The 24078-nt window shown below is 42.1% G+C and overlaps 1 protein-coding gene across 3 annotated transcripts in view; it reads left to right on the plus strand.

The window, feature by feature from the left end:
* Positions 1–24078, plus strand: part of MAP4K3 (mitogen-activated protein kinase kinase kinase kinase 3) — a 332521-nt gene that overhangs the window by 297398 nt on the left and 11045 nt on the right. For all 3 annotated transcript variants that reach the window (XM_073672555.1, XM_073672556.1, XM_073672558.1), the window contains 6 exons: positions 4815–4856; positions 13973–14057; positions 14696–14775; positions 14883–14943; positions 15182–15299; positions 17584–17642. In XM_073672555.1, the coding sequence (XP_073528656.1) occupies positions 4815–4856; positions 13973–14057; positions 14696–14775; positions 14883–14943; positions 15182–15299; positions 17584–17642 (445 nt within the window). The remainder of the gene's footprint in view (positions 1–4814; positions 4857–13972; positions 14058–14695; positions 14776–14882; positions 14944–15181; positions 15300–17583; positions 17643–24078) is intronic.

Genomic DNA, 24078 nt, shown 5'->3' on the forward strand with positions numbered 1-24078 from the left:
CGATGTGCCGGACTCGAGCGCCAGGGAGGCAGCACACCGTTCGGCGATCCCGGTCTTTGTGACAGATTGCCCTGTCTGTCCCCCTAATAATAGAGTCACCCACTACCAGGACCTGTCTAGCCTGCCCTACACTTCCCCCCTCCCCCTCATTACTGGAGCATACACTCCCCCGGCGGTCAGAGGATCTGTCGTGCTCCAATAATGCCGGTTCTGAACCAGCCTTCCTATACTTCTTCCCTCTATCCCTTCTAACTGTTACCCAGCTCCCTGCCTGTTCAGCCTGCGCTTCCCCACTAAGCTCCACCCCCAGTGTTGACCCATTGAGTGTCTGCTCGGTGAGCAGCAAACTCCGTTCCATGTTGTCGATGCTCCTCAGTACCGCTATCTGAGCACTTAGATCCAGGATTTGGGCTTCCAAGTGCACGATATGCTCACATCTCTCGCAGCAGTATGGATCCCTGAGCGGTAGCTCAGGGAATGCATACATTGCGCAAGATGTACACTGCACGGCTCCGGCCAACATGGACGTCATTCTAAATATGGGGATACAGTCAGTATATATGTACAAGTACAAAACACAATTATTTATATATAGGTGTATGGACGGGGATCAATTAGGGATGTGCAAGTGTATCGATTAGATATCGGCGCGGGATCAGTTAAGTATGGACGGGGGATCAATTAAGTATGGACGGGGGATCAGCTGAGTGGGTCAGGTGGATTAATTAAGTATGGACGGTGTGTCAATTAACTATGGACTGGGATCAATAAGTATGGACTGGGGAAATAATTAATTGTGGACTAGGGAATCAATCAATTAATTATGGACAGGGGGTTTAATTAAATAGGATGGGGGGTAAAGCAAATAAATAGGTATGGACGGTGGGTCAATTAACTAAGGACTGGGGATCAATAATATCAATAAATATGGACTGGGGAAATAATTAATTGTGGTCTGGGGAATCAATCAATTAATTATGGACAGGGGTTAATTAAATATGGTGGGGGATAAGGCAAATAGATAGGGACTGGGGATGAGTAAAAGTGGACAAGGGGAATCTATTAAATAGGACAAGGGGGATCAATCAATTATGGGCTGGGGGGGTCAATCATTTAAATGTGGTCAGGGGGATCACTTTAATATGGACGGGGGGTGGTCGGGGATCAATTAAATGAGGACGGGGGGGTCAATTTAATGTGGTCAGAGGGATCAGTTAAATATGGACGGGGGTGTTCAGGGGAATCAATTTAAATATGGACGGGGGTGATCAATTAAATATGGACGGGGGGGTAATCAATTAAATATGGACTAGGGAATACAATACAATTACAATACAGATACAAATACAATACAGTACAGTACACACTTGGGTTCAGTAGGGCCGCTTATCGCGGCCTCCTGCCCCTCACTCACCTCCTCTAGGGACGCTGCACGCTATCACAGCGCGCTTGTCCCTCCGGTCGCCTCTTACCGGTCCTCCTGATCACCTCCTGGTCACCACCACCTGGCACCCTCCGCTGGCCGGCACTGCACGCTGCCACAGCGCTCTCTTGCGCTCGTCCCTCCGGTCGCCTCCTACTGGTCCTCCCGGTCCGCTCGGTCACCTCCGCCTGGCTCTCCTCCCCACGCTTACAAAGATTGGGATGAGGGGTGCCACGCATACCAGGATTGGGATGAGGGGTGCCAGACATATCAAATTTGGTCTGAGGGGTGCCACGCATACAAGGATTGGGATGAGGGGTGCCACGCATACCAGGATTGTGATGAGGGGTGCCATGTATATCAAATTTGGGATGAGGGGTGCCATGCATACCAGGATTGGGATGAGGGGTGCCATGCCCTGCTTACCAGGATTGGGGATGAGAAAGCCATGCATACCAGAATGAGGGATTGGGTACCACGCATACCAGGATTGGGGGCATGAGGGGTACCACGCATACCAGGATTGGGATGAGGGGTGCCATGTATATCAAATCTGGGATGAGGGGTGCCATGCATACCAGGATTGGGATGAGGGGTGCCATGCATACCAGGATAGGGATAAGGGGGCCATGCTTACCAGGATTGGGGATGAGAAAACCATGCATACCAGAATGAGGGATTGGGTACCATGCATACCAGGATTGGAGGATGGGGGTGCAATACATACCAGGATTGGGGGAATGAGGGGTACCACGCATACCAGTATTGGGGGAGTGAGGGGGGTACCACGCATACCAGGATTGGGATGAGGGTGCCATGCATACCAGGATAGGGATGAGGGGGCCATGCATACCAGGATTGGGGATAAGAAAGCCATGCATACCAGAATGAGGGATTGGGTACCATGCATACCAGGATTGGGGGGATGAGGGATACCACGCATACCAGGATTGGGATGAGGGGTGCCATGTATATCAAATTTGGGATGAGGGGTGCCATGCATACCAGGATGAGAGATGGGGTGCCATGCATACCAGGATTGGGATAAGGGGTGCCATGTATACCAGATTTGAAATGAGGGGTGCCATGCATACCAGGATTGGGGATGGGAGGTGCCACGCATACCAGGATTGGGGGGTGAGGGGTACCACGCATACCAGGATTGGGGGTGAGGTGTACCAAGCATACCAGGATTGGGATGAGGGGTGCCATGTATATCAAATTTGGGATGAGGGGTGCCAAGCATACCAGGATTGGGATGAGGGGTACCATGCATACCAGGATAAGGGATGAGGGGGCAATGCTTACCAGGATTGGGGATGAGAAAGCCATGCATACCAGAATGAGGGATTGGGTACCATGCATACCAGGATTGGGGGATGGGGGTGCAATGCATACCAGGATTGGGGGAATGAGGGGTACCACGCATACCAGGATTGGGGGAATGAGGGGTACCACGCATACCAGGATTAGGGGAATGAGGGGTACCACGCATACCAGGATTGGGGGAATGAGGGGTACCATGCATACCAGGATTGGGGGAGTGAGGGGTGCCACGCATACCAGGATTGGGGGATGAGGGGTGCCATGCATACCAGGATGGGGGTGAAGGGTGCCACGCATACCACGATTGGGGGGATGAGGGGTGCCACGCATACCAGGATTGGGGGGATGAGGGGTGCCACGCATACCAGGATTGGGGGGATGAGGGGTGCCACGCATACCAGGATTGGGGGAATGAGGGGTGCCACGCATACCAGGATTGGGGGAATGAGGGGTGCCACGCATACCAGGATTGGGGGAATGAGGGGTACCACACATACCAGGATTGGGGGAGTGAGGGGTACCACGCATACCAGGATTGGGGGGATGAGGGGTGCCATGCATACCAGGATAGGGATGAGGGGGCCAGGCATACCAGGATTGGGGATAAGAAAGCCATGCATACCAGAATGAGGGATTGGGTACCACGCATACCAGGATGAGAGATGGGATGCCATGCATACCAGGATTGGGATGAGGAGTGCCATGTATACCAGATTTGAAATGAGGGGTGCCACGCATACCAGGATTGGGGGGTGAGGGGTACCACGCATACCAGCATTGGGGGGTGAGGGGTGCCACGCACACCAGGATTGAGGGTGAGGGGTACCATGCATACCAGGATTGGGATGAGGGGTGCCATGTATATCAAATTTGGGATGAGGGGTGCCAAGCATACCGGGATTGGGATGAGGGGTACCATGCATACCAGGATAAGGGATGAGGGTGCCATGCATACCAGGATTAGGGGATGGGGGTGCAATGCATACCAGGATTGGGGGAATGAGGGGTACCACGCATACCAGGATTGGGGGAATGAGGGGTACCACGCATACCAGGATTGGGGGAGTGAGGGGTAGCATGCATACCAGGATGGGGGTGAAGGGTGCCACGCATACCAGGATGGGGGGATGAGGGGTGCCACGCATACCAGGATTGGGGGGATGAGGGGTGCCACGCATACCAGGATTGGGGGAATGAGGGGTACCACGCATACCAGCATTGGGGGGTGAGGGGTGCCACGCATACCAGGATTGAGGGTGAGGGGTGCCACGCATACCAGGATTGAGGGTGAGGGGTACCATGCATACCAGGATTGGGATGAGGGGTGCCATGTATATCAAATTTGGGATGAGGGGTGCCAAGCATACCAGGATTGGGATGAGGGGTACCATGCATACCAGGATAAGGGATGAGGGTGCCATGCATACCAGGATTGGGGGAATGAGGGCTACCACGCATACCAGGATTGGGGGAATGAGGGCTACCACGCATACCAGGATTGGGGGAATGAGGGGTACCACGCATACCAGGATTGGGGGAGTGAGGGGTGCCACGCATACCAGGGTTGGGGGGTGAGGGGTGCCATGCGTACCAGGATTGAGGGTGAGGGGTACCATGCGTACCAGGATTGAGGGTGAGGGGTGTCATGCATACCAGGATAGGGATGAGGCGTGCCATGCATACCAGGATAGGGATGGGGGCAGCACAAATACCAGCATGGGGGCAGCACATACCAGCATGGGAGACCATATTCCAATAAAAATGCTCACCACCCAGGCGTTGAACGGGCTCAATAGCTAGTGTGTATGTATATATATATATATACTGTAAAATTAAGGTACGTTTTTGGCCCTTTTCCCATTTTTCCTGCTACAACAAGTTCTTAACGTGTGCACATACCCTTGGTCTTTAGCTTTTAGCCATATTATTATTATATGTCAGATTATACTGAATTTATCAGATTTCCCTGAATTTACGTGATTGTTGCTGTTGATTACAATTTTCCCTAATTAGTTATATTATCAAAAAAACAATGTATGTGATTTTAATATTCTTGCTTTTTCAGAAGCCAATAAGTAACGGACTTCCACCTACGCCTAAAGTGCATGTAAGTATGAGATGATCTGAAGAATACAGATTTTGTAAAAGGAAGTGATTGCTGTTAGCATTTTTATTATATGGTGTGTAAAGAAATAGTCACATTTAGACACATATAAGGGTAGGTTTTCTCAATTTGTGCCAAAAACCTGATATATATTTCATGCTTCACATTTATCAAGTATTTTGGTCACTTTTAAGTGTCTTGATGGAAAAAAGGTGTGGCTTGGTATAAATCTCTGTGCACCAAAAATCCATGAAAATTTTACTCTGTCTACAAATTAGAACATTTAATAAAACTGACTTCTTGTGAGATAAGGCCGTGTGTAGTTCAGCTTCAGATGGTGCATGGATTTCCTGCTATTAGTAAAGCATTATTCCTAGTCGGTGTTTGTTGTACGTGCATTGATTGTAACTACTGTTCCTCCGTACACAGTAATCTTTGGGCTATTCAATATCCAATTTTAGTCCAACTTTGACCAAACTCAGCCATTGAAATAAATGAGTCTACAAAAAAGGACAGCACATGGATGGCATTCGAGTTGCATCATTTTTCACTGACTAAGTCATGCTATACTATTCAACTTATAAAAAGGCAATGAGACGGAGTCTTAAAGGGGTTGTCCCATGAACAAAGTAATAAATAGATCTTGGGCTAAAAATAATTTCCCCAATTGGATGTATTTGAAAAAAATGTTCCTGTGCTGAGATATATATATCTTATAAATCTTATAAATGTGCCCCTGCTATGTACTGTGCAATGGCTGTGTCTGACCCTGAAGAGATTTTGTAGGTAATGTTCGCCCATATACTGCTCCTAGTAAGGGCAAGACTAATATACTGGTGACTCTGCACTTAAAGCAACTCGTTTGTGTGAGTCAACACATTTCCCTACTCATTAACCTACAAAAAGATACCCCTATCTGGTATATACTAAACCTAAAAAGGAGAAAAACAAACCCCTTGCCAGTATCTCAGCTGTAACATTATAATGGCAGAAGTCTCATAAGAACAACCAGGGGAGAGAGAGATTTAATAACAATAAATGTTTATTATGCAAAAAATAACATATATGACAATACAAAATTGACAATGGTAATGCAAAGCTTGTGGTAAGAATGAGAGGAATAACTAGGAGCAACGGGAGATGTAAAAAACCCGGAAAAAGAGACGTAACCCCCCCCCCCCCCACTGCAGTCCCTCACAATGGCCACATACATGAATATACAAGTAATTATGACAGGACCCCAAAAGGCTAAAGTAGGGCCAAATCTGTAATTCCAGCAAAGCTTATGAGAGTTCTGCCATTATAATCTTACAGCTGAGATACTGGCAAGGGGTTTGTGTCTCTCCTTTTTAGGTTTAGTATATACCAGACAGGGGCATCTTTTTGTAGGTTAATAGGTAGGATAATGTGTTAACATTTCCCTACACATTTGTTTTATCACAGGAGTATTTCTGCTGTGCCACCAATCCTCTGACCTTCCCATAAATCCAAGTCATTGATGTAATATTTCTGGCAGCTTATGAACTCTATTGTCACTGACTTGATTTATGAGGAGCTCATGGGACTGGTGAAACAGCTGAAACACTCCTGTGATTAAACAAACAGTCAGGTAAATATGTTCCCTCACACAACTGAACATTTGAGATTCTCTCCCGTGGCACCAATATATTCACTTATGCCTCCTTCCCTGGCCAGGAGCTGTTTCTGTATGACCGTGAACTGCAGAGCTCTTCATGGTTGGACAAAGCCATTACAGAGTACGCAGCAGGAGCACATTTAGAAGATTACCTCAGCACAGGAACATTTTTTTTAAACACAACCTACTGTGGAACTTAATATTCCAAGATCAATTTTACTAAATCTTGAAGGGCTTTTATGCAGGCAGACAAATCTGCTGTTTATTAAAGTACCAGCATTGTGGATGAGATTTTACAAAATGGCATTTATATACAATTTTTGGTGTTTATTGACTGATAATTTATGCAACGGATTTACACTGCATTTCCACTACATTATTGGCATGATTTGGTGCATATTTCCTATTTTCCCAACCCTGCTGTAGATAAATCCTGTGTAGACATATCCTAAGGGTTTTTTAACTTCTTTCCGTCTGCCAGTTACTGTACTTCAATGCTATGCATGTTTTCTTCCAAAACATCACATCTCAATGTCCCAGAGTCAGCGAACTGTGCCATCTCTTAGTTAAAGTGAATCCGTCACCGCGTTTTACAATATAAACCATATACATTATAAATAGATTTCTTAGAGCTTATGAGGCTGATGTACTTACTTTACAAATCCACAGCAGAATGTTTGTATAACCGTTTATGAAAGTTTTTACACTTTCTCATACAAGCCGCAGCCAAGATTGAATAAACTTAGACTCATAAGCTCTCACTCTTTAGCTAGACTCAAAACTTTCAAGTTACCGTCATTTGAAAATCATACAGCCATTGTAATATAAATTGTCAAAGTAAGCACACCTGCCTCATCAGACAGAGATGGAACAAATCTATTTAATAATGTGTGCAATTTGTATATTGAAATCTGCTGACAGATCTTCCTGAAAGTTGGGAAAGGGAAATTGATTCTGAGAGTGGTTGTACAATGATACATTTCCCTAGTTACGCAGCGGCTGTATCACGTGTCGTTCAGGAGTAGCTAGATATGTCTGAGCTGATCAGTCATAATTGATATTACACACCTTTCCCCATATTAACTGAAGGAAATGAATCATCATGACACATCAGAAATCAAAGAAAGTATAGGACTGCTTTCCCTTACATCCTTTTTATATTGTACATATGATTTCATCTTTTCTTGAAAGTGACAAATGATTGACTTGTAATGTATATGATGCCTCAGTTTAATTTTCGAGTCTGTGTCGAATCAAGAGGCTTAATAAAAAGTGCAATGACAAGTTTTATGTAGAAAAATGGTTTGCAGATTTGTAAACCCGCTGAAAATGTAGGCTTTTCATTAAAACACAGAAATTCTGCAGATTTATATGGTTCCTAAAAAAATCTTGCTCATTAATTGTGCATTAAATTTACATTTTATTTGGCACTTCTGATCTACGGCACGAGCAGAATGATCTCGGATATTATGTAGTAAGCTGGGCTAGATGCTGTAATGAATCTATGGCTTGCCTTCCATGTCTGTGTAATTACTGAAGCGTTAGGCCACCTCTTATGTAGCATGGGTTATACTGCCATCTTGTGGTTGTTACTGTTTTCATTTCTTACCTTAATAGAAAAGTGGCATTTTCTGAGTCAGCCTTTATAACACAATGTCCATATACTGCCATTGATTTTATTTTAGCAGACTTTGATATTGAGCGTGCCACGACACTCAGCACAGCACCACCATCCCATTTCTCATGCACTTTCTACTGTTAAAATGTGATCGGTCAGCACACCTCTGCTCGGGCTGCTTGTCACTCGTCTTGATGTGCTGGAAAGAAGTGTTTTTTATGCATGAACTGAGATGAACTCTTCAGCAGCACTGTCTGCTTGTAGATCGAGATTTCCAGCAGCTTCTGCCTCTCTGGAAACCTCTTACTAAAACCAAATGGGAAAAAATACACGATATGTGGGAATTTATTTAAAGTGAACCTTTCACTCGATTCATGCTCCCTGAATCATGGGAAGACTGAATCAGAGCCTGGCTGCACGAATGCAGCCAGCCATGTAGTCTTCTTAAACGCTCAGATGTTACACATAAAATATCGTTTTGAAAGCATTCCCCTCCACTCTGCTCCAGATGATTGACAAGTGTGTCCATATGGAGAAACCTGTCAATCACCTGGGGTGGTGCAGGGAGAAGTCGGCCGGGGGTGGCATTGGACCAGTCACATCTCTCCCTATAGGTCATGTTTTATCCGAAATGCCGCAGCATTTCACAGAAAGAGATACGTGTCTGCAATCCCGCAGTTAACCTCTGATTCATGCTGCCCGTAGAATGAGCAGCATGAACCTAATGAAAGGTTCCCTTTAATATACTTTCATCTGGGTTCTCAGTATGGCCATTACTATTTTTGGTAATTTCACCGCCTCTTTAAAGAACTTCTCTTATTTCAATAACGGAATCTTTCTCAGTATGCAAAAAATAGTTATACATATCATTAAAGGGAATCTGTCACCGGGCTTTTGCTATGTAATCTGAGAGCTACATGATGTCTTTACAGATACTCTGATTCCAGCGCTGTGTCACTTACTGGGCTGCTTGCTGTTAGAACTAAATACCCTTTATTATTTATTATTATTTTTGCACTGTGCGATCTATCCATTTACTTCCAGTTATTTGGGTATTTTTCTTGTTTTTGGTTTCTCTCTGTTTAATGGCCTTGTGTGAACATGCATTTACATTTTGCATGCACATCAATTTACGTTTCAGTTCAGACCTCCAGGTTTTTTGCTTGCTGTTATAGCCTATTCCTTCTATCTAGTGTGTATGATCATAAATAGCTGACATATACCAATATGATCATACTGATAAACCCTACTGCATATGATCTATTTACACTTATCCATAACTGTTCATTTCCAAAGACAGTAATTGTCCTGTTTGGCATTTTGAATTATGTATTAATTGTAGCTACAATAGAAAATAAAATAAATTATGTATATGCAGAGTATGCTAGAAATTCGTAATGAAAATGTTTACGACTATTGAGTTTTCGGATAGTGTCAATGTGTATGTGTGTATTGATACATACTTTTGTCAAGAGGAATTTTTGTGCCTATTTGTCACATTTGCCCATATTAACTATTATTCTGCTGATCGGTAGAAGTCTCGGTTCAGACCCCCTACTAGTCACATGTTGTTAGCCTACTTGAGTCCATTGATATTTGAGCCCTAGTAATCCCCTGTAAAGAGAATCTGTCACCAAGTTGTTGCCACATAATCTGGTAGCCCCATAATGTAGAGACAGAGACCCTGATTCCAGCAGTGTGTCACTTACTGAACTGTTTGCTGTAGATTTGATAATTTCACTGCTTTATCAGCAGGAGATTATCACTAGAGGACTAGTAATCCTGGTGCCAGATAGTTCAACCCCACCCCTACCCCTGATTGGCAGCTTTCTGCCTATGCACAGTATACACAAAAAGCTGCCAATAAGTGGTATGGGAAAAGTTATACAGAGCTCAGCATTCAGAGAACTGGCAGATAAAACAGGAATTTTATCAAAACAATGGAAAGCAGCACAGTAAGTGATATATTGCTGGAATCAGAGTCTCTGCTCGTAAATCATGCTGCTCTTAGATGGGGTAGAAAAACCTGTGGACAGCTCCCCGTTAAGCCAGGAATAGTACTCAAAGTGTAACGCCACATCCTTTAGTGAGTCTTAATTTGCTTATGGGTTCAAGGCTTAATCTCTCAGCGCTGCCACATCAAATTACTACAAGACTAAACAAGACAATGTTAGTTGGGACCAGAGTGGTCTGAGAAAATGAAAAAGCTATACTCCCCTCCCGGACTGGAGCCGCTCCCCCACACTCCGTACTGTGTTTTATGATCCCCACCGCCAGACGATGATGCAAAGAGACCAGCAGAGGAGCAGCGCCAGTCTGGGATGGGAGTATAGGTTTTCTTATTTCTTACACTGCCCTGAGTCCATTAAGAGTAACTTGCTTAGTACTGGAGAACTCCTTTAAGACAGATCCCTACATAATAATCTGGGCTTTTTTAAGTATCCATTCATTACCAATTGAATACCTGAATTCTAAGAATTCCAGATTTGGCAGCGGCTGCCAGTCTGTGTCGATGGTTCCCACGATACTTTTAGAATTGACATTTGCTAACATTAGATCTTGTAGTAATATTTTTGATTACCTCAAATCAAATTGCTAGGAAGATGGGAAAAAAAAACTTGATGATCTCTTTAAGATCTGTTAATGCCAAGCTCGGGTTGTAGAGATGGGCACTGACACCGCCTGAAAAAATGTCACTTGCATCAAGTAAAGAGCCTCATTAAAAATATTACCAATATAAAACAATAGTTAGTAATAATTGGCGCTTCTGATTCACCGCCTCCTCAACTGACAGGCCAAGATGAGAGTTGTTGTCTTCCTGTTGATTACATGCTGCAAGCAGAGTTGGAATCGCGGGAGAATTACCGCCTGCCTTTGCTCAATTACAGGAACACGGGGAAATGCAGACGACAAATATAGACAGAGAGATCCGGAATTAGATGTGGCAAATTTATGTGATGTGTGTTTTGAAACATTCATTGCAAAGCTCATTTCACTGAAATACACCATTAAGAATATTTAGCATAAAAGCAGCATCTGTGCTCCAGCAAGTCAGCTAAGCAAGACAACAGGAGAAATAAGCTGTGCATATTCTACAGGGCTGCAGACTGAATGACTCATTAATTGCAGGCTGTCAGCAACACATTCACTGCTGCCAGTTACTTACAGCAAAACATCGGGTTAGAAAAGCTTCATCATGGAGCCTAGAGCCGCTGCTGCACTTTCCTGCCTGTGCCTAATGGAAAATGCTGCAGAAACGCATCATTTCCTGCTCCTTCTCTGACCCTTACCTGCCCTGCTGAATTATAAGATGCAGAGCATCACACATGATCCAGTGGTGCTGGCTCTTGTATACCTACTATACAGCACTGTGCAAAAGTCAGAGACTCTCCTATCAGCCAATATTAAGTATTTTCTAAACAAGGAAAAAAGTCTGGTTCTCTCTCAAACAGCAGTATTCCCATTCATTGTCTGGTATTCACTGGAATGAACATTAACTGCAGAACCAGTCATTTTTTTTACTTTATGTAAATGCCACTGTTCTATTGAATTTGGCATTTTTTTTTTTTTGTTCTTCACCGCTCTGTTCCTTAGAAATAGCCCTGTGTGTATTATGCCTGTATGTAGATATAATGACACACATTGATGGAATCAGGGTCTCTGCCCCAACATTATACTTTTTAAGGGTGAAGATAGACTTAAGTCCACCGACTTTAACTGATAGTTTGACATGTTGATCCAGAGGAAGGCAAAAACCCCATGGAGCAGACATTAATAGCTCCATATTAGGGGAAAACTTCTTCTCCGACTCCACATACAGCAATCAGACTAGTTCCCTGGATCAACGCCCCATCACAGAATCTAGTGCCTGTGATATATTTTTCAAGAAAGGCATCCAGGCCCTTCTTGAAATTTTAGTAATGAATCTAGTCTAGTGGTCCAGAGAAGGGTTGAGAACCATGCCCACTTGGCTAAAAAGATGACAAGATAAGGGAAAAGAAGACCATATCTCAGGAATGAAGAGGAGCAAGATTCTTGAGAACAGCAGTGTTTACACCACGTAAAACGAAAGTACATACTAATAGCAAGTGACAGGTTAGTTTTAAGTACCACTCCTGCACTTCTTTTTTTCTACGTCTGCTGTTTCCAGCACTGCTTTGATGCTCCTGCGTCATGTGATCACAATTGTGACCCTCCGGCTCGCACAGCGTCTGACCAGAAGACACTTTATCAATTTAAGTATATGAGCCTCCGATCAAGGCTCTCAAAGAATTGCATTAAAAAAGGCTTTAACAGTTACCTGTGTGAGCCAGAAGAAAGTTCTGCAGATGTGATGCAGGCGAGCAGCGCTGGAAACGCAGAAGACCGCGATGGGTAAGTGTTATAATGCATAAACTAATCATAAAATATTGATGGATAATGTTTGGAGTTAAAAAAAATATGCTGGAGTGGTACTTTAAAAAATAACATACAGAGTATATGCTGCCACCACTAGAAGCATCTTGGAAGCTACTGCATACTGTTATATTATAGATTTCCAGGCATAACAGTATATTGTAAGCACCTAAGCTCCCTCTTGTGGTGGCTTCAAGTAGCCAGTATTTCAGTTACATCTATGTCTATGCAAGGATTTGTATAACTGTTTAAGAAGATTGGAGGTCTGACTAGACTTGACTATTATAGAGATGTATTTATTAGATTAATCACAGAATTTAGTACTTATTTAGAAAAAAATGGACTTTCCTTGTTGAAAGCTTATATATATATATATATATATATATATATATATATATATATATATATATATATATATATATATATATATATATATAACAAGGATAATTGAGATCCAATCTTACTTTATATCATGTAAGATAACCGCTCCAAGCACATTGTTGTGAAGACCAAGATGTCTTAATAGAACTTTGATCACTGGCAGTCTGAGAAGTCATTCTGTGAAAGGGGCCATGTGGAGCTCTCTAGAAGAATACTTGTTTTTTAGTTCCACTTAGCATTGGTAGGCTATTTTCTCATTAAGGACCCCAAAATGGGTTTTGTTTTCGTGGGGTTTTGTTTTTTCATCTGTTGTAAGGGTATGCCCATGTTAGAGGCATGCTGAGCTAACAGACACATTACCTTGCCTACCCATACATCACAGGGTACGTACAGAGCGTACTCCCTGCCTCTGGTTGATTGACATGTCATTGGCTCCATAACACAGCCGGGGGATAAAGGGTGAGGCTGAGACGCTATAAGTGCACCGTCACACCCCAATGCACTTCCAGACACTCATACAAAATTTCCAAATGTATTTTTTGCTGCTGGATCACTTTGTGGTCATAAAGGTATCAACTTATCTTTCAAAGGGTTTCACAGCCATGTGAATGGTATGGGGACATAGAGGTTTTTAACAAATTCCTTTTAGATTCATGTATTTGGGGCTAAAAACAAATTTGCATCATTTGGCTTCTTTATTCTGTGTTGCTCTCTCTGTCTATTGCTTGCTGCAGAATGAGTTAACTGAGATTCAATCAGTGAGTTAATTTTGACATTCTGATGGAGAGTCTGTAAGTCTTTTTTATCTGTTTTATTTATGGGTTCCTTTTAGCTGATTTTTGACTACAGACCACATCAAAGTTGAAAGTGCAAGGAGACAAAAAGGCTGTAAAAGCCAAATGGTGCAAACATTTTTAATGAAACACAATTGCAAAAATCATTTTTAACCTCCTAATACTTGCATTTAAATTACAAAAAAATATCCCCAAAAGTGGACAGTCCCTTTAAGGGTTGAATAGTTGTTTTTGTCTATATGGGTTTACAGGCTTCTGATACTTGATTTGGGCTTATGCTGCTGTTTTTTCACAGATGGGTGCATGCTTTTCAAAAGTATTTAATGGCTGTCCCTTGAAGATTTATTGTGCAACTTCATGGATAAATCCAGAAACAAGAGGTATTGTTGTAAAAGTTGTAATCCATGTCCTAAATGCTTGGCAAAACCAGATCAAGTTAACAATTAGCGAATTTAATTGACTTACTGTAAATGTTACATTGGTCAAACTGCTTTCAAGGCAAACTCCATTAGTTAGCTTCATAATGGCAGTGCCAGACTGTGACCATACAATAACCATGCTCCAATGGTGGCCTATCGTTACCAACGTCTCCTCTGTCCTCTTGTGGACCAAGATGGGCACATGTCCCCAATTCTAGAGTGTTAATTCTCGATTGAAAGGGTTGTTCCCTAAATGTATATTCTCATCTGTTCACAAGCTGCCTGCTAGCACTCGAGTACCCAAAATTAATGGCGCAGTGGTCCCACATGCACACCAGCACCGCACCACTCATTGTCTATAGAACTGCCGGAAATGGGCACATCAGCTGAGAGTCATAGACAATGAGTGGAGCGGAGGTGCACATTCAGGACTATCACTGAGTGACCGAGGCTTGGCAATTACTAATCGGGACTCCATAGAATAAAACAGGCTTAGATATATATTCTATTTTGGGAGGTTTCAGCACTGGCTCCATTTGCATCATTGTTTTCACCCTTCTTTTATCCAGTTAAACCTGTCTGTGTCTTTACCTTTTCAGATCAGTATCTAATATTTGGCGCTGAGGAAGGTATCTACACATTGAATTTAAACGAATTACATGAAACCTCGATGGAACAGGTATTCCCCAATCTCTGACCTAATGTCCTGGGTCTTGTTATGTATTCATGCTTTCTATGTATACATGAGTGCCATGTAAAGTTATGTCCTGATATTGTCTCCTTCAGCTTTTCCCAAGAAGATGTACATGGATGTATGTAATGAACAACTGCCTCCTCTCTATATCCGGTACGAGCCCCTGTATTGTAGTATAAGCTGCCACTGCCAGAAATGAATATAAATGATCATGAATGTGTAAAAGTTAGAAGTTGCGGCTCTTGCGGTACAGACATGTCTGTAATCTGGATAGTGTAAATGGTATTACTTGTTGTGGGATGGGATTAGCTTCTGGTTTGGTCAGTCTTTTATGTTGTCTGTGCTCGCTTTGCCTTATCTGTGCTCTTACTATATACAGCTTCTCTTGCAGGTAAAGCTTCCCAACTGTATTCCCACAATCTCCCCGGCCTATTTGATTATGCAAGACAAATGCAAAAACTGCCTGTTGCTATTCCAGCTCACAAGCTTCCAGACAGAATACTACCCAGGTAGGTGATGTAAATCAGGCCGGTCTCACGCATCCATCTTTGTTAATCTGAGTATGTCTGTACTGGCTGCTGGTCTCCTGTGCTAAAGTCAGCAGCCTCATAAGCTTGCGCAGGGAGGAGGAGAAGGTGAGCTGTGAACATCACTTATTGTTAAGGTGTATCCTGTGCTCTTTATATATAGTTGTTATCAGTCATTGTAATCCTTCCATTTGATAATGATGAGGTAACTAATGAAAAGTGATCTCTATCTACAGAGTAGGAAGTATCGGCCTAATATTAGGCTCAATGGTTTGCGTTACTTGCAAGATTTCAGGGATTTTTTTTTCCTCTCACCATATATAACAGTAAATGAAGTTTAGTTGAATTTTGTTTATTTACATTAAAAAGAATGATCAGAAGAAATATGATACGGGCATAAAGTATTTTATAATCTTTGCTTAAAGGGAACCTATCAGCTAATTCATGCTGCCCAAACCATGGGCAGCATGAATCAAAGCCTTAACAAATAATTGCAGCCAGGTATGTTTGTGTCTAAACACTCTGGCGTTTCAGAGCAAATATAGTTTGAAGAACCCACTGAGGACTATAGGGAGAGATGAGACCAGTCCGGTGCTGCCCCCAGCCGGCTTCTCCTCACCTCGCTTCCAGTAATTGACAGGTCTGTCCCATAGTCAATCACTAGAAGTGGGACCAGGCTAATTGGGTCTCTCCCTACGGTGCCTGCCCGGTTCTTCACAATGTGTTTTCTCTGAAACGCAGTTCTGCTGCCTGGCTCTGATTCATGCTGTCCGTGGTTTGGGCAGAATGAATCAGGTGACAGGTTCCCTTTAAAGTTAAAATTGTGAAATCTGCACCTGCTGCTTTTAGTTGCCCTCATGCACTGATTGTCTTTAGCATTGTCAGAGAATTTTTGTGGATCTAAAACCCCTTCCTTATATATCCATAATGTATCTGTGGGTCTTTCTATAAATTGGTTAAAGGGCCACTTCAATGCGATGAAATAAATGATAGATACTAAATATAAATAAAGAGGTAAAAACCTGTATATATCATACGTGATGCTTTGTGCTGCCTATCAGTGCGGGTCTGAGTCCTGAGCCACCTTTCCCCCCACTAATTGGTCAAAATGAGTGTGGGCTCCATGTTAAGCCTACAGGTTTGTACATGGCTCTGTGGTGAGTGTAGTGTAAAGACCCATAGACATACTAGTGAGCCTCACACCGCTCTCATGCAGAAGCTGTACATTTCAGAGTGGTATTTTGACTGATCGGTGGGGGGTCGCAGGACCTGGTTCCCCCCATCATTTAGCAATACTTAGCATCCCGTATTAATTATTATTATTTTTTTTTTTACAATGATGGTTATCCTTTTAATGTAGATTCCAGTTGGGACATGTTGAATTTTGATTTCTTGATTACTGCTCAGATAGGCTGTCACCCCTACGCGCGTAGGGGTGACACCAACCCCCCCCTCCCCCACTTCTTTCCTCTTGATATCATCGGTACCTGTTATTTGGGTAACTATAGGTTATCTTTATATTCTCTTTACATATCTGGTTACTGTCTTTTGACCTTTTCCTGTAGTTCCAACATAATCTCACCCTATTCAACATTTATTGTTTTTTACTATATGCTAATAGTTAGTTATGGTTTACTAATCAGGTATTTGGAATTGTCCCTTTTGATGATGACACTTTGATATACGTGTTCTTGATGTCATTACTATACATCTTTAAACTGTTAACCATACAGGGTTATTGAGGGGTTTTTGGTGTCTCTTTCTTTTATTCACACATGTGGCACTTTGTGCCTTTAAGCTCTATGGTATTTATGTAACTTTATTATATGTGTACTTAATAGAAAGATTTTTTTCTATGCTTATCCGGGGCTCTGTTGTCGCTCAGTTCTCTTCTAACTTTTCCATGTTCTATTGCAATGCCCTTTTCAGTTCCATTCCTATGTCTGCTTACTAGCATTTTGAGATTGACATTATAATGCAGGCGTTTCTGTGGTATATCTTTTCTGGTTATATTTCTGTAGTGTGCAAAACTGTAAGATAATAACTATTGAATGGACACTTTTCATCTACTAAATTTACTGTACTGAAAGAGGCTCGACAAATGACAGCGTCTGCAGTACCAAGGGAATTATTGTGGTGTCTCTGGAAGCATTGATTTCCAGTTAAATTACAATGTAGTTATTAGAATTTATATACTGTGCAGTAACACTTACGATCTGCTACATGGCTATAGTCTATTGATTCTTGTTTTTGTTGCCTTCTACAGAAAGTTTGCTGTTTCTGCAAAAATACCTGATACGAAATGGTGTCAAAAGTGCTGCGTTGGTAAGTGTCATCTTCGTAGAACATTTATTTCCTGTGCATGAAAGTTGGATGAGTATTCCTGTTGTTCCATTATTAAATAAAATGACTAAGTATTACACTAAATTGCTAACTTACTGTTCCATATCAAAAGACATAAACAAAAGAGAATTTGTGGGTTTTTTGCCAATTTAAAAACTAAAGAGTCTGCAGCCCAATCTAGGCAGTTTGCCTAATCGGGAGCAGTATGCCCCTTCGGCCTGATCCAAGCAGTTTGCTTGCCTCTCAATCCCTATACCAAAAGTTTGCCTCTTTAGCCCAATACAAGCGGTTTTTCTCATCAGCCCGATACGAGCAGTTATCCTCTTCAACCTGATACGAGCAGTTTTCCTCTTCAACCCGATACGAGCAGTTTTCCTCTTCAACCCGATACGAGCAGTTTTCCTCTTCAACCCGATACGAGCAGTTTTCCTCTTCAACCCGATACGAGCAGTTTTCCTCTTCAACCCGATACGAGCAGTTTTCCTCTTCAACCCGATACGAGCAGTTTTCCTCTTCAACCCGATACGAGCAGTTTTCCTCTTCCGCCCGATACGAGCAGTTTTCCTCTTCAACCCGATACGAGCAGTTTTCCTCTTCAACCCGATACGAGCAGTTTTCCTCTTCAACCCGATACGAGCAGTTTTCCTCTTCAACCCGATACGAGCAGTTTTCCTCTTGAGCCCGATAGGAGCAGTTTTCCTCTTGAGCCCGATAGGAGCAGTTTTCCTCTTGAGCCCGATAGGAGCAGTTTTCCTCTTGAGCCCGATACGAGCAGTTTTCCTCTTGAGCCCGATACGAGCAGTTTTCCTCTTGAGCCCGATACGAGCAGTTTTCCTCTTGAGCGCGATACGAGCAGTTTTCCTCTTGAGCCCGATACGAGCAGTTTTCCTCTTGAGCCCGATAGGAGCAGTTTTCCTCTTGAGCCCGATAGGAGCAGTTTTCCTCTTGAGCCCGATAGGAGCAGTTTTCCTCTTGAGCCCGATAGGAGCAGTTTTCCTCTTGAGCCCGATAGGAGCAGTTTTCCTCTTGAGCCCGATAGGAGCAGTTTTCCTCTTGAGCCCGATAGGAGCAGTTTTCCTCTTGAGCCCGATAGGAGCAGTTTTCCTCTTGAGCCCGATAGGAGCAGTTTTCCTCTTGAGCCTGATACGAGCAGTTTTCCTCTTGAGCCCGATACGAGCAGTTTTCCTCTTCCGCCCAATACGAGCAGTTTTCCTCTTCCGCCCGATACGAGCAGTTTTCCTCTTCCGCCCGATACGAGCAGTTTTCCTCTTCCGCCCGATACGAGCAGTTTTCCTCTTCTGCCCGATACGAGCAGTTTTCCTCTTCCGCCCGATACGAGCAGTTTTTCTCTTCAGCCCAATACGAACAGTTTGCTTCCTCAGCCCGATAAGAGCAGTTTTCCTCTTCCGCCCGATACGAGCAGTTTTCCTCTTCCGCCCAATACGTGCCGTTTGCCTCTTGAGCCCGATTGCAAGTAATTCGGCTTTAGTTCTCAGTGTCTGCAATATTGGTGGCATTGACATGGAAACGAATAGGGGTAAAGTATACATTACTTAAAATCTTTAACTGTTCACTTACCCTGTTACCATCCTTCCTAAGCACAGATTTTATTCATCCAACACACTGGGCACAGATATGTGCAGTTGTGTTTTTCCTTACCCTTCCTTGTGGTTTTATGTATCAGAAAATGACCAGCTTTGGAATAACTACATGATTTTCAATATTCTGTCCAGAGTTGTATATACTAAATGTGTCTTTATGAAGGAACCCAGCGGTTCTGATGCAGATTGCAGACTTTGGAGGGTTTTACTCACATGTCACAAATTTGAATTTGTAAAAATGAGAGTCCTTAAGGGGACCTTTTAGGGTAAAAAACAGTATTTACCTGCAGCCATAGTGGTAATCCGCAGGTAAATACCTTTCTAAACACGTGGAACAGCCTAATTGGAAGTTTGGCAACAGGGAAAAATTGTTCTATTCTTCTTGGTTCCAGTCATCGGGGCAGTGATCAGCAGTGAACGCGCTGTAATCATTCCCCCTGCGCCTTTACTGACATCCTGCTCTGCAGCTGATGGCTGCCGGTAAATACCTTTTTGTTGGTTTTATTTTTATTTTTGTTTACCTATTGGTTCATTTAACAAAACTTGTGGAAAGGTAATGGCGGACATATCAGAATTACTTGCATATCAATACCAATAGGCAAACACAGGACAGGTCTTATCCTATGGTGTGTTGGTAATGTATAGCTAGTACAGTGGCAGACATATCATTGGTGCAACCTGTACAACCCTACAGGGGCCCAGGAGATTTGGGGGCCCATTTCCACCTCCAGAGATGCAAGCCGCTGTCTTATACAGATTTATTGGACTGAAAGGACACATATAATGTTCTTGCACAGGAGCCCTTTTCTGTCTGTGTCCACCACTGAGCTACTACATAGTTGTGCAGTACATTTCTTACCAATTGATGTATTTTTGTTATTTGTTTCTTTTTGGATCTTCAGTTGTACATAATGATTCACACTCTGACTGCCGAAGTCAAGCAGCCTATTCACAGTGGATTGGAAGCAGTTTCTTAATTCATTCCTATGAAAACTTCTAAGTGATTTTGATAAAAACGTATGGAGAAACTAATGGTCCGCATAGAAGAGCCGGTGTGATTCGGAAAGTCAGAGTGCGGGTCACGTGGTAAAACTGAGGAACCGCAATGCAGGAATATAGCGATTCAATGCAGGCAATTAACAGATCAGCTATGTATTCGGTATACATTACCAACCCCAAAAAATTCTGAGTGTAACTGGGGAGCCGTGTAATCTCACCTTCCAGGCCGGCATTATTCATCTCTTTTCAGCAACATGTTTTTGCTCAGTATTAAGGCAGTAATATTGCTTACTGTAAATGCTGTGCGAATGTTCAGGTAATGTTCATTCTAGGGTTGGAGGTTGTTCACATGTTCAAACAAGTCACCGAATTCCTGTTATCAGCTCAGGTGTAAACAGCCGTCTCAGCCAAAAAGTAATACGACCCATTTGTAGCAAATCCTTCACTTCAGGCTTCTTTACATGATCATACAGCACACGTCTAGAATACACTGCTCTTATAATACATTGTGTGACTGTCCTAGTATCTCCAGATCATGCAGAGCTTCAGGAATGGTATACAGGGTTGCCAATTTGACACTTCATTTTATCTAAAAAATCTGACAACCAACATTTTTTTATGGTTACGTTATAAAACTGTAATGAAAAATTAAGACTTTAAAGGGATTCTATGAGCAGGTTTTTGCTATGAAGTCTGAGTGCAGCATGATGTAGGAGCTGAGAGCCTGATTCCAGTGATGTGTCACTTATTAGGCTGTGTGTTGTGGTGTCAATCCAATCAGTATTTTATCAGCTGGAGATTATCACTGCAGGACTACGTCTCATGTGCATGGTAGTCAGGCTAATCTGTGTAACCTTAAACCCACCAGTGATTGGCAGCTTGATGACCAGTGTACTCAGGAAGCTGTCAATCAGGGGTGTGGGCAGGGTTACATGCAGCCCAGAAGTTATAGCTCTACTACATCTGTATCAGGCAACAGGGATTCTATAAAAAATACACCAAGCAGTCCAGTAAGTGATGCATCTCTGGAATCAGGCTCTCTGCCCCTATATCATGCTGTTATCAGATTCCATAGCAAAGACCTACCGGCTTACTCTCTTTAATCCCTTCACTACTCGGCAATTTTATGTTTTTGATTTTTCCTCCCCTTCTTCCAAGAGCCATAACTTTTTTTTATTTTTCGTCAATATGGCCTTGTGTTTTGTGGAACAAGTTGTACTTTTGAATGACAACATTAATTTCACCATATAGTGTACTGGAAAAGGGGGGGAAATTCCAAGTCTGTTGAAATTGCAAAAAAAAGTGCAATTTCACAATTGTTTTTTGGGTTTTTAATTTACCATGTTCACTATATGGTAAAACTAACCTGGCAGTATGATTCCCTAGCTGATTGAGTACGCAGATACCAGACCTGTATAGCTTTTTTTTTTATGTGGGGAAAAAAAATTCAGATATTTCTAAAAAAAAAAGTCGCCATTTTCTGAGACCCGTAACGTTTTCATTTTTTGGGATCTGATCCTATGTGTGTTTTTTTTTTTTTCATCCTGAGCTTGACATTTTTAATTATACCACTTTTGTGTATATATGATGTTTTGATCGTCACTTAATGCATTTTATTATAATGATGCTGTGGCCAAGAAAACATAATTCTGGAGTTTTGATGTTTTTTCTTGTTATGCAGCTTACCGATCGGATTCATTTAATTTATATTTTGATAGATTGGTCTTTTACATACGCAGCGATACCAAATATGTGTATTTTTTTTAATTTGTTTTATTTTTAATGAGGCAAAAAGGAGTGACTTAAACTTTTATGTTTGATTTTTTTCATATTTTTAAAAACATTTTTTTTTTTTTTACTTTATACTGAATTCAATGGTTCCGTTAGGAGACTTGAAGCTGCTCTGGCGCCTCCCGTCTACATAGAATCTCATCAGTAGCAGCTGCCATCTCCTATCTCAGTAATGGGAAAGTCTGTCTTCACTGAATACAGATTTTACACCAGAATTGAGAATTTTGATAATGACTGATCAATTCTGGCAGAGAAAGAAGCAAATTTCTCTGATGAATTATATTGCAAAAAGTTGCTTATTTTCATATGTAGTATTGCTTTATTAAATAAAAATTAAAACGAAGGCTACTCATTAAGTGATAAATGTCTATGAACACATTAGTAACATTCATTCACTGTGAACTATAAAATGATGATAATTAGCTTAATACAAATCTGTATAAAATTCTCCAGGTTCAAAAAAAAACACAAACACATCAAATATTTTTACAGACTGGGTGAATGAATACGCGATTTTCTAGCCCCTGTTGAAAATAAAAAAAAAACAATGTGCCTGATATTGGAAAAAAAAGTAATTGTTATGAAAAGAGAAACACATACAGTCATGGCCGAAAGTGTTGGCACCCTAGCAATTCATCCAGAAAATGAAGTATTATACACATGTTTATTTCCTTTGTGTGTACTGGAACAATACAAAAAGCAGAGAAAAAAGGCAAATTGGACGATTGAAATCCTCTTATTCCAACATCAAAGACTTGTTCTTCTTTTCCTGAACTGACATGTATGATCAAGAAATACAGTCCTGCCTTTATAGTTTGTATGGCTTGATGTATTTTCAGGCTACCTACTTGATGCTTCAGGGCCCATTATTTGGCACAGTTTAGCCTACTAGTTCACATCTGATTTGGCATCATACAGGGGCACTGACCTTTAGAAGAAGCCGTCTTACTGGCAGTTTCCATTTAACTTTTACATTAAAAGTTACCATGAAATATAGAGGAATGAGTAGAAGTAGCTATTGGCCGTGTGTTTGTAGACTCAGCTGTGTTAGTAGATACTTTGACCCCCAATTACATGCGGTCTAGAGAAGGGGGCTCTGCTTATACTCATTAGTTCTCACCGCGCCCAATGCTGTGGGAAAGGGGGAGGCATTTTTTGCAGTTTGAAGAGGCTTATTAGTAGCACACAGTAACCTCTCTAACTCCAGGGGTTACACATGATACAGTTTCTTTCATTATTATTTTCATTAGCTGTCTTGTTAACAGTGAGAAAAATAAGCCGTAGCAGAACGTTTCGTCTCCTGGATACAGTGGTTTATTACAGACAAAAGAAACCAATGACCCGTCCATTTGCCTAAATAAGTATATTTTTCCAGACATCACATCTTTCTCCATGTTGACTTTTAATGAGGGGTAAATACAGGTGACAATAAGGCTTGGTTATCTCCAGAAAAGCAGGGAGTCAGAGGTGGGGTGTGACTGCGAGGATCGATTCTTAATACTTGCAGTTATTACGCTATATGAACCTAGAATAGTAGAAAAGTGTAGATTTCCAACATCAACGCCATGCAATAACTCTGAGGCCTTTAAGCCAGACCCGAGCCTACTGTTCATCATCAGTTACACACATCATAAAAGAATTGTGCAAGGTAATATCAGATAAAAATACACAAATGACACAACAAAGAAACACAAGATGGGGCACCTGGTTTAACTTTCAAAAACCCTAGTGATCACCTTGGGCAATGGTGAAGGGCACCAGCAAAGAGAGAGTTTATGAAACAAAATAAAAACAAGACCTCAATCATAGTTCCCCTATAACCCACCCTAGCCAATTGATAACTGGTAAAAACAATCATAAGAGCAAAACCAATAACACCAGTCATCATCAGTGCCTGATATAACTAATGCTCTTGTGGCTCAATGGACACAAATTTCAGTAGCCATGAACCAAAATTTTGTTCACAGCCTTCCATAAAAACTGGAGGTAGAAGCAAAGATGGTGACCAAAAAAAAAAAATAATTACC

Source organism: Phyllobates terribilis, unplaced genomic scaffold, assembly GCF_046119375.1.
Source record: "Phyllobates terribilis strain yellow unplaced genomic scaffold, ASM4611937v1 Scaffold_3__8_contigs__length_932513732, whole genome shotgun sequence".
In the NCBI taxonomy this organism is placed as follows: Eukaryota; Metazoa; Chordata; class Amphibia; order Anura; family Dendrobatidae; genus Phyllobates; species Phyllobates terribilis.